Source organism: Gobio gobio (assembly GCF_949357685.1).
Source record: "Gobio gobio genome assembly, chromosome: 1".
NCBI lineage: Eukaryota > Metazoa > Chordata > Actinopteri > Cypriniformes > Gobionidae > Gobio > Gobio gobio.
In genome coordinates this window covers 40,753,147-40,765,564 of record NC_137097.1, presented here as the reverse complement: position 1 = coordinate 40,765,564, position 12,418 = coordinate 40,753,147, and the positions used below count along the sequence as shown (strand labels likewise).

At 36.9% G+C, this 12,418-nt stretch overlaps 1 protein-coding gene across 2 annotated transcripts in view; it reads right to left on the bottom strand.

Annotated features, from left to right (window-relative positions):
- Positions 1–12,418, bottom strand: part of usp43b (ubiquitin specific peptidase 43b) — a 131,451-nt gene that overhangs the window by 17,843 nt on the left and 101,190 nt on the right. For both annotated transcript variants that reach the window (XM_079829865.1, XM_079829866.1), the window contains exons 10-13: positions 10,306–10,383; positions 10,031–10,160; positions 3,163–3,508; positions 482–637 (exon numbers count right to left, since the gene is read on the bottom strand). In XM_079829865.1, the coding sequence (XP_079685991.1) occupies positions 482–637; positions 3,163–3,508; positions 10,031–10,160; positions 10,306–10,383 (710 nt within the window). The remainder of the gene's footprint in view (positions 1–481; positions 638–3,162; positions 3,509–10,030; positions 10,161–10,305; positions 10,384–12,418) is intronic.

Genomic DNA, 12,418 nt, shown 5'->3' with positions numbered 1-12,418 from the left:
AAAGTGCTATTATTCTAAATTTTGGGGAAAGGGTTTTTAATGCTTTTGAAGGAAGTCAAAAGCAGCTCACCACCTGCATAAATATTTTAACTTCAGATGGTGGGGTAGATACTCAGCCTAGAATGCCCGACTTATTTTGTGTAAAATAAAAGGTAAATACATTTCTCTTGTAGTGATCTCTGTTCTGTGGAGTGGAGTTTTTGGTAAAAAATAATAATACAATAAAATAAATAAAATAAAAAAGTCAGTATTACATTTTAAATGGCTACCTTTCTAACAATGTAATTCAATAGCAGATTTTCAAGTTACATTTCATAAAGAGATAGCACATCGGACAGGCTCAAATGATCTACTTCACAAAACTATACTACTATTTTTAAAGAATATTCTTGTATTCTCTTGATAATTCACTCTTTAGTATGTTTTCTGCTTGTTTGCCCTTGGTATGAGGATATACATTAATGCAGATATGAGCGTTTACCTTGTAATGAGTTAGCTGACCAGGATGGAATGGCATCACGTCTCTGATAAAACAGGATATAAGCACCACGAGTACACACGTCTCCCTCAGGCACCGGCTCAACAGTACTGTCATCGTAGGCGTACCACTGACCATCCACTGAGTTCCTGCAGTAAGCTGCTCAAAACAGAGATTCAATATATTCAGAATGCAGTTTACCTCATGCTCAAGTATATACTTGCACCGGGGACCAGAATAATTTGGACCATGGTATGTTTTCATTTGAAACCTTTACATACGTGCATACAAGTACTTATACTGCTAAACAAATACAAATATTTAAACAATAAAAACTATTTTACAAAACAAATTTGTGCATAAGCATAAATCTAACAAAAAGGTTTCAAATGTTTGGGGTGTCTTATGCTCACCAAGGCTTCATCAAAAATTCAGTACAAACGAATTTGAAATAAATATATTTTAAAAATAACTGTTTTCTGTTGAAATATATTTTAACATATACTTTATTTCTGTGATGCAAAGCTGTATTTTCAGCATCATTACTCCAGTCTTCAGTGTCACATCCATCAGAAATCATTCTAATATGATCATTATCAGTTGGAAATGGTGACAATTTTTTCAGGATCCTTTAATGAATAGAAAAAACAACAACATTCATTTGAAATATAATTTTTTTTTAACAAAGTAAAAGTCTGTACTGTAATTTTTTGATAAATTGAATGCATCCTTGCTAAATAAAAGTATTTCTTTCAAAGAAAATCATACTTACCCCAAACTTTTGAACAGTAATGTGAACATTTCTGTTAAAATGAACATTTTATCTAGATTTAAAATGTATAAAGTGACTTACAAATGAGGAATATCATAATTTATTTATAACACAAGAGTCAATGATATTCACAGTTTCACAATGCAGGGTTATAAGAGTAACTAGTTTGAAAAAACAACTTAGTTAAAATGCTTCTGAAATGCTTTGAAGTTACAGTTTCCTGAAGATTATGATGCTCTAAAACAAGAATAAAAAATGTTTGCCACTGAGATAACAAAAAAAACCTACTCTGTCTTATGATATTTCCCCCCCGTCTTGATTCATTATTAGATTATTATTAAGAAAGGGGGTTTGGAGTATAAATTATTTAGCATATAACTCTCAAATAAAATACTCGAATTCTGGCTTGTACTTTGAAGTATCCAAATTATTTCAGCTTCATCAAAGTTTCTTCTCTAATAGCTACTATATTTGACAAATTCTGCCTGTTCCAGCAGCTTGTGCAAAAATGAGGCTGGAATATTTTTTCCCATTCCTCCTGGGTGAACATCATGAGCTGTCTCGTGTCACTTGGCCGCCTTTTTCCATGGCCTTACAACATTGTGCTTCAGTTGCAGTCAGATGGACGGAAGTGACCCAACCATTGCCTTACATCATCTGACACAAGTACCCTGTATAAATAGCTGGTGCTGAGGTTTGGGGTCATTATTTCTCTGAAATGTGAATCCTCTCTAGAAGATATGGCGAATTTCTGAAGAATTTTCAAGTGTTCTTTCCTCATAATGATTCCATAAATCCGACTGAGATCCCGCCATTGTGCAACACTTCAAAACAAGCCCATCATATTGGACACATGTGATCTGTGGACGTGGTCAAAGGGACTATATTTGAAAAAACTACTTTCGTGAACTAGTCCTTTAGGTTTTTCGCTCAACCTCGATAAAACCACTACAGCACAATTCTCTAGACTCTCTAGGTTGATAATTATAAACTATTATAAATGTAACTTTTGAATAGCCATAACAGGGTCACTTAGAAAATGTGGTGTGGCCAAGTGTACCCAAAAGTCTATCATTCATAAACTTTGCCACATTAGGTGAACACATGGGGCACGTGATTCTAAAGAGGCATGCAAACATTTATGGAGAACCGGCTTAAGGTGGGGAAATAACTGTTAATAAGCTTTAAAAATGTACATATTTCCTTAGTAAACTGCCTGTATTTGCTATAAATTGTCTTTTCCAACTAAAACATAGTACCTTTTTATGCATGTGCTTATTAAAGGCCTTAAAGCGCTTGAACACTGAGAATTGCTGCCCGCAGCTACATTTCTATTTTTAAATTTAGATTACCTTTGCTATCCTCTAATGCTCACTTAAATTTGATCTTAAAAATACCAATAATTTGATTACACTGTTACAGGTAATCTTTAGTATATCCATTTTTTATACTTTACATTATAATGTTGTAATGCATACATTTGTACTTGTAGCATTTCAAATAAATTCTGTCAGTTCCACCTGAAGCAAAATGCCGTCGCGTACAGGTAAGAAAGCTGTTGTCATAGTACGTTTGCCATAATGCTGTTTAGAGAGTAGATAAAGTATGACACAATATTCAGTACAATAACTGTTCTATTAATAACCCTCTGTCAATGCGGTATAATCTGTAGTTTTCACGAAAGCCCTGGAGCTGTCAAAACATTTGCTGACAAATAAATGGGATTTTCTTAGTCCAGGTAACACGGAGAATGAGTAAACATTCTTCATTTATATATACACTACCGACATCGTAACAATACAAAGCGAAGTTGAAAATCGGTCAGTTATCAAGAATCAATTTGGTCACATCAGGTTTTCCTAAACTGCACATTTTAGATCATTGTTGACATATTGCTTATTTGCTCACATACCTGTGTAGTGGCCTCCATGCATGCCTCCATGATGGTTACACACAGCATACAGGTCGTACAGGAAGTCCAGTGCGTGTCGGTTGGCTTCAGGCTTGTGGTGGGCCTGTTGTTTCCAGCCGTGCGGAGGACGGACACAGTTGCTCCTCTTGACCACATGACGGCCCATAGCAAGGCCCATGAGGGGGAAGTGGACCAGCGTGGAGAGCTTGTTACGCCGCTCTCCCACTTGTCGGAAGCGTTTGAGGTGAAGGATGAGGATGTCTGGGAGGGTCCACAAGCTCATCTGCACCGTGCCCTGCTGCAGCTGCTTACAGTGAGGGCACTTCCATGCATCGTCAGGGGCCAGCTAAGTAAACATGGATGAAAAATTAGGATATACATCTCAAGGATAGATTATTTGAGTGCTTTTTGGGCTAAATTAATGGTCCCGACAGATTTGAACAAGTATGTCAGAACTTACTGAAAGTCATTTTATGAAAATATATTTAATTTAGTTTCTTTTTAATAAAATATATAAATGCTAATATTATCCAATTCTCATCCGCATTTACACTATCATTGTAAGTTTGGTGTCGGTAAGATTTTTGTATGATCTTTTTGAAAGAAGTGTCTTCTGCTCACCAAGGCTACATTTATTAGCTCAAAAATACAGTAAAAACAGTAATATTGTGAAATATTATTTCATTTTAAAATGTTTTATATTTTAAAATGTAATTTATTCCTGTGATGTTAAAGCTGAATTTTCAGAATCATTACTCCAGTCTTCAGTGTCACATGATCCTGTCTAATATGATGTAGGGGTTTAACGGTACACATATTCGTTTACGCCTTTCGGTACGGTGCATGCGTGTCCCGAACGGTACGAATGCAATCTTTAACAGTTAACAGTAGGCTTGTTTTACGCGTGGAACATACTTTAATCCGAGTTCCCACATGGACATATTAAGTATTCAGTCCATTTTTATCACGAAATTCAAACGATAAATTATGTTTTGATGCTCTTTAATGTGACGAGACTGATCACTGTAGGCACATCAGTGATTTCGTCATTTTGCATCACAGCGATAAATTACATTTTAAATTGTGATAATATTTCACAATATTAAAATGTTTACTGTATTTTTGAGCAAATAAATGCAGCCGTGGTGAGCAGAAGACTAAAAGTAGGTGCATTTTGAAATGTGCCGCGACACCCCGGTTGGGAAACACTGGTTTAAGTGATTGTTTGATGACGACGACTGTAATCTGAAAGTAAAAATATGGGAAATAAATAAACATGAACAAATAAATATATATTACTGATCAATACGATAAATAAAAATGTGTTTGTTTGTCTTTGTTTATGCTGTTCCATCTTCAGATCTCTCAGTCGTGATCTGATCTGCTCTCTCAGCAAAAAATATGAAGGCTGGGATGTAAACCATAGCCTAGTCTATATTTCGTTTTGCCAGCACTTTTTTTTCCAGATATCATTCCATTTCTGTTCAAATTGTTCCTGTTCTAAACGTGAAAAGATTAAAATTAAAATAAACATGTTCCTTAATATGTTCAATTGCCTGCGCTGGTGTGTGCGTGTGCGGCTGTGCGCGAAAGTCGAGCGGGAGCCGTTTTAAGCGGTATACCGCTGAACCGTGGGAATTTCTTGCTTTTCAACCACGGTAAGAAAAAATCCATACCGTCCCAGCCCTAATCTCAGATAGGTTTGTTAAATACTTTGCCAGGTCTTATGTAAATGGAAACCCTACTTAAAGGGGTGGTAAACCACGATTTCACTTTTCTAACTTTAGCTAGTGTGTAATGTTGCTGTTTGAGCATAAACAACATCTGCAAAGTTACAACGTTCAAAGTTTAAAGCAAAGGGAGATATTTGATAAGGGGAGGCGAGGCCATTTTGTATCGCTGCGGGGAAGCGTTGTTGTGGTATAGTTAATAGGCTGGAGTGTTGTTGCTGCAATGCCGACGTAACGCTGTTATTTTCATCCGGATTGCAGGTCCACTTTGTTCAGCCTTCCTAGGGACGGGGAGTGCTGCAGTGCGTTTAACATACAACATGTTATATGCATGTGTGTATGAGACAGAGGGGAACAGGTCGCATTTGCAGCAGATATATGCTGCCCATCATAAATCAAAGCACGAGACACACAGGGGTCGGAGGAGAAGACCGGAAAATGTGACATAATGGACAATATTCGTCTGTATTTGCAATTCATGAGCCGCGGTTCAGCTGCGCGAGACAAACACTGCCAGTGAATGCACAACAAGTGCGCGACATTTCACGGAGGAAAGCTTCCACAATCTTCGCGAGTTCAATGAAGGATTTGCACAACGGCTTGTCCTGAAAGATGGATTTAAAAACAGAAGCTGTTTACCGGCACAACCTGTAAGTATGATTTATTTTTCGTCTATGTGTTTTCCTGTAATAGTTCGTATTGTTAATTGTACGTTGTAGCAATGAAGTAAACAAATGACAACGCTGTTTGGCTCTGCAAACCAGTTTGTTAAATGCTTATTCATACTTAACGTTATCCGACAAACACCTAATGTTACAAACTTTTTTTTAAATCTCAACAGCGAACCTGGCATTAGTGTAAATGATTCTTTGATTAGAGCTTTTATGTATTGTTTATCTACAGGCTTGCTAAACATGGTTCTGTGTGTGATTTGGCTACTAGTAAAGCCAATGTTTAGTGTTGGTTTTGAGTTATTAGTTCTTGCGACAGATATTTGGCTATAATCGTTCTAAAAATACAAAAGTAACAGTGCCATTCAGTAGCGATCACTATAGATCCGCAATCTTTACTCTTGAGGACTGAACAGGTTCTGCTCGATCATCTTCACTAAAATTGTCTGGGTCTGATTCGGGCTCAGATTGGTATGGTTTTATTGACGCCATTGTTTCTAATACTGACCAAAGCACAGCCTCTGGTAAGGGGCGTGACGTTTCCGACAAACGTGCACTAGGCGGTTAGCGAATCACAACACACTGGGCCAGCTAACCAATCTGAGCCCATAGCGTATTTTTGAGGGACTGGCTTCATACAACCCGGAAATCATCAGACCGTTTTTACAAGGAGGGAAAGAGCAGTGTAGAATAAAGGTCAAATATATGAAAAATATTGCAATTTTTTAAAAACGAAGCATGAACACATGTTACAGTGCACCCCACAAACACAATCAAGCCTTCGAAAGAATGTGTTTTTAACCACCCCGTTAGAGAGTTTGTTTCACATTTTTAAGTCACAGTTCTCATGCAATATGGGGTGGAAGAAAGATCATTCCGAAGATGAAAAGCATGAAATGGTGCAATGTTATGCAAAAGGCATGAAAACAACAAATATTGTGTGAAAACTGAGTGGAGATTATCGAACTATCATAAGTTTTGTGAGTAATTTACAGCATGAGAACTGTCAGATAAAGGCTTATTAGGGAAAGTTTGTCTATTATTATTATTTTTTTATTAAATGGACATCTATAAAAAAGTGACTAAGTAGCAAACAGGTATTTAAAGCTGCTGGTGTCTCTGGAGCTTCAAGAACCTCTCCATGCAGGCTGGCAGTTGTGCATAAAGTTGCATTTCAGCCACCTCTAACCAAAGCTCACAAAGAGAAACTTTTACAGTGGGTGTAGAAATGCATGAAGACTCATTTTTAAATACTTTTATTCACTGACGAATGCCATACCACAATGGATGGTGTAGATCAGGGGTCTCCAAACTCGGTCCTGGAGGATCACTGTCCTGCAGAGCTTAGCTCCAACCCCAAATAAACCCAATCAAAGCCACTAGATGACAAGCCTGCAACCATTAGCCCAAAAAGTGTAACTCCTAACGCTGCGGCTGCCAGTATGCAGGAAAGGAGACCAGAGGCAATTTTTTTGAATAGAAGTCAAATGGAGAAGATTCTTCACTACACTGAATAAACCGCTTTTGTGAGGAAACAGCTTATCATTTAATCAATCGACTGCCTGTCTGCTAATCTTCAACATGTTTTGCGCTACACAATACAATATGTTTGTTGGGAACGATACGTAGATTTTACTTTAATAAAAAGGTTATTTTATAAGAGAAGGCTGAGAAGGGAATGTTGCAACAGGTAGGACTCGTTTACGGCATTAACATAGTATTTAATAGAAATATTAATATTTAATTGAGTGATATTGTATATTGTCTAAAGAAAGTAGAAACTACCAATGTTTTCTTTCATTGGCTATCAGGTTTTACCAGTTATGATAAGAGTTGAATGGTAATGACTGTTATAACTGCATGTATGCACATGACGCTGAAATTATGCATTTTAAAGGAATAAAGAGAAAATTAATAATTTAATTATTGTGTTATATTGTTTAATGAAAATAAAAAAAAAGTATTTTTTCTAGCGCTGCCAGGTTAGTCTTGTGTTGTAATGATTTATGACTCTGCTGTGTGCCTAATGATGATGATATAATGCTTTTTAATGAATGAAGGTAAAACAATACATATAATGAATTAAATATGTATTGAATTACATTTTTTTTAATCTATTCTTAAATAGAGAAAATAGAGATATTTGCACTCTTTTTTTCTGCTCAGTAAAGCACATTCCACAAACAATGCTTTCCTACTGTAACTTTACTGTAAGACCAGCGCGCAAAATGTAACTGGCTGTCATAAAACATGGAACGGCGGGTCCTAACGTCGCTGTCATTACACGATAGGCTGAGAGGTGCCACACGTGATCCGAGTTAGCTGTTATGCCACTCTCCAATGGTAAGAGATACAGACCCTCTCATCTCCCTAGACAATCTCTGCTAGTAAGACACTGATTAGCTAGTTCAGGTGTGTTTAATTGGGTTGGAGCTAAACTCTGCAGGACAGTGGCCCTCCAGGACTGAGTTTGGAGACCCCTGGTCTAGATGGATGGATTTCTGGATGGTTGGTGAGTGGCCACCACGTCCCAACAAGATTGCAACATCAGCAATATATATATATATTTAATTGAGCTTTAGAGCTCTGAGGAGATAAAGACCAAGCCAAAGGGATTGTGTTAAAAGAGGTTTTCTCACAGATACACAAATGCACAGACATACACATTTTTCAGACTGATCTCATGAAATAGAGTATGACACGCCAATTCGTTATGCCATTTTATATATATATATATATATATACATATAACATTTATATATATATAAAACAAATGTTGGTCAAAAATTGCAATAAAAATCTTACTGGTCCCCAAACTTTTGAACGGTAATGTACATATATTCAAACTTGCAGGTTTAATGTCAATGACAAATGAGTGGAAGTTAAATTTGAAAGCAACATTTTCAGTGAATACATGACTGACATTTTGGTCTGTTTTTGACATAAAGCTATTGTATGACTATAAAATATTAGACTCAAAATATTGTGCACAATCTTTATGGACCACATTTATTGTGCTTTTTTGAATTTTTGGAGCTTGACAGCCAGTGGTCACTATGGACCAGATTTACTAACAGCTTGCTCCAGGCAAACCCTCTTTTGGCGTTAAAAAACTACTGTCAGAATTTACTAAAGACACACTGAAAAGGCAGGGACACTGGGTTTATTTTTGCGGCTGAACTTATTGCATGCATTTGTAGGAGTTTCCCTTTGAGACGCAAAATGTATGGGAGGAGAGTATATAGTGATGTTTTATTAATACATTTCGGGAGGAGCACGTTCAGATAATTAAACCTAATTAAACACGAGTGGATACTCTGGGTTTGGGCCAAAATTCAGAGCCTGGAGCCCTCCCCCGGACAGCACACCAAATACACATAATCTTTACTCTATTTAATTTGATGTAAGTGTGAACTCTTGAAAATGAATCAAGCAAGCGATTTACTGAGGTTTTCCCCTCGTCAGTTTACTGGTATTTGCACCATTATTTACCACCCAAAAAATATAAAAAATATGGAAATGATCCGGTTGCATCTGTGTTCTTTAATTTGTGTGACATCAGTAGATCACGCAGAACTTCCACTACTATTGGCACTTTTTTGGAATTGCGCTCTCATGCTAATTTGCCCTGTTTAGTAAATCTGGCCTTAAATTTTTTCACGGTATGGAAAAGAACAAGACACATCCTTTTGTGTTCCACAGAAAAAGTTACGCTGGTTTAGTCCTCTAGCACCATATGTATGTCATTCTTACTTGTTGATTCCATTCCATTGTAATATTAAAAAGCACAATACTTTTGCCATTAATATTCTTTTCCTGTATTTGTCCTCTTTCAAAAAGAAAGAAACACCTGCTGCACTAGAGCAAATGTTACTGTTATAGTTGCTCAGAATCAAAGAACAACATCATATTGCGTATCAGAAAATGTCCAGGTCTCAGCTGTTATGCGTGTTTAGCTGAAATAATGAAAGTTACTTGAAGAGAGGGAGAACAGCGCTTGTATTTCCAGATTTAAATATATATAAGTCCTAAGTCACGTAAAACCAAATGCAGAAGAAAAAGAGCGTTCAGGCTACTACAGTAATATACAAAGCAATATTAATAAAATGAGCTCAAAATATGCCAATGTACCTTGCCTAGATTTATTTTTATTTAATACTATTATTTATAGTAAATCTTTTTTTTTTTTAAATAAAAATATGAATACAGATATTCTTTATAATAATACAAAACATCAACTCATAATTTTAAAAAAACATTTCAAAATCACAAAATACAAAGAAATAATATTTCTGGTCAAGCTGCATTTTTACATTTTGTTTGATAAATGCAAATTACTCTATATTAACATCTTGTTTACTGTAAAAGCAACATCACACTCGCAATCATGAATTTAAGCTTGGTTGTTATTTTTCATTGCATTCTGCTGCTAATATTCAGTATAATATGTGTTTTTGTGTTTTTTACTTGTTCTTCTTTGGTGTACAGCTCGAAGCACTCATCCAGGGTGCAGCTATGCTGCTGAACGTGGTGTTGTTGTTGAGCACGAACGCTTTCCGAGTCCTTCACCACCTCCTCCTGGATATTACCAAACAGACTGCACACAAACACACAGTATCCCAGGGTCATTGGACCATCAGGGTCATTGGACCAAAAAGGCCTTTTTGTGCTTTAAAACGATGTGCAGATAGAATTCTCAGAATTTTCGCATGTACGCGGAAGGAAATGAAAGATTACATTACCAGTCTTTGATTCTGTGCTCCCACTCAACAATGATCTTGACATGTGGAGGTCCACCTGAGCCACACAGCTTTAGAGCTCTGAGGAGATAAAGACCAAGCCAAAGGGATTGTGTTAAAAGAGGTTTTCTCACAGATACACAAATGCACAGACATACACATTTTTAGAGGTTCTCAGTACAGAGTACATTCGCAGTAAAGTTCAGTCTTACACTATTTTTGCTTTCTTTTTGCTTTCTGGTTTCCAAATAAAGGTTACAAAGCCACTGCATAACCATAACCATGTTTGAATAATATTTGACCTTATATTTGATAGTTTTAGCAGCAGCATCATAGCATGATGAAAATGCAAGCAAGATATTGATCTGCTTTAATAATATGGTTTCATAAACAAAGATAATATAACAAAGAAAAGTAAACTTTTTGCTATTTGATTTCTAAGATGTTGTGAGTCATTGCTAGGGTGTTGCTATCTGATTTCTATTGAGTGAAACAGGGCCCGCTCACTTTTTCAGTGGCCTTGGTTCCACAAGTCTTTATTGAGTTGAGTTGTAAGCCATGAACAAAACCAACCAGCTACAATGCGAATCACATTACATACTTTTTTTTTTAAAGCCAAAAAGTATTAAAACAAACGATAAAAAACAAAGGCACAATACTTTAATGAGGTAAAGAACTATAATAACAAGAGGCTACATTACATAAACTATATAAATATAAAACTATTGTTCTTAACTCACTTATGCTTAATTTGACAATCCATGTGGTAATGTAAATGCATTAACCTGGTTTTCTTTATTGAAGTAAAGTCATGAAAAGCTTAAGCATAAGCCAATCGACAGAAGGCTAGATTTTTCCATCTTCGCACGGCATGTGAACACATTAACTTGCAATCTGTTGGATTATTGAAGTGTGCATGTGTGATATGGAAAGCATTCTTATTGCGGATTTAAGTGCATCCAGACAGAACAAGGGTTTTGCGGTAGGGGAGGAGGAAATATATTTCAAACTCTATCTCTTTCACGACCCAAGAAATTATAAGGGTGCTTTCACCCTTGGTTCAATTGCTTGGTTCTCTCCCCCCCTTCCCCAGCTGGTCTCTATATAATTTGTGTCTGGGCTGTGGTAGGCTTGTGTCATCAAGATGCAGCCCTGTACCCATGTTGCTAGTTAACAACTATGAAAGAGATGGTGCCAAAAGTAATAGAGTTGCTCGCATCACTTTTGTTTTTCTTTATCCCCCCAAGTTTTGGTTTTGATTTCAAAGCATCTGCACATAACGGTGTTTGCGTCTATCTGCCATGAATGTAACGCAAATGTTCAGCACTCCTCAGGGTTGTAAATAATCCTCTTATGGCCATCGACTCAGACTCTATCTGCACTTTAATTCTCTTTGATATCTCCTCTGCATTTGACACCATTTCTCACATTATTTTCACCTCACAACTCTCTGCTCTTGGTATTTCTGGAACTGTCCTGCCGTAATGTAATTCCAGCATTGCATTTCTATCCATCAGGCTAAGTCCACTACTGTCCCTGTCTCAAATGGTGTACTCCCAGTGTTCTGTTCTGGGGCCTTTACTCTTTATCATCTACATCCTTCTCTTAGATCACATTATCCATCATAATGGTTTTAACTTTCATTGCTATGCAGAAGACACCCAGCTCTACATTAGTTTCCAAAGCACTGCTCCTTTCCCCACCATTTCAGCTTGTATTGATTAAATGCATGGATGACCAGTTATCTCAAACTAAACACTGAAAAAAAATATATACTTCTGGTTGCTCCTCAATTTACATCCCGTCTCTGTGTTGACAATATAGATGTTGCTGGTTTCCTAGTTCGACCTTCAACCACTGTTAAAACCTTGGCATCATTTTTTATTCTTCCCTCTCTTTCTCTCCTCATATCTAAATATATTTGGAACAGATTATTTTGGCTACCTATACGTTTCCGGATGCAATACAAGGGCCCTGTCCTAAATGGCAGACTAAACACTTTGACTCTTGGGGAGAAGTCTGCTGTGGAGCTCGCTTCAGTGCGGGCTCTGCAAAAATGCACATCGAGGGCGCATATCGAGCGCAAAAGGGGGGACACAGGGAGGGGCTATAAAGA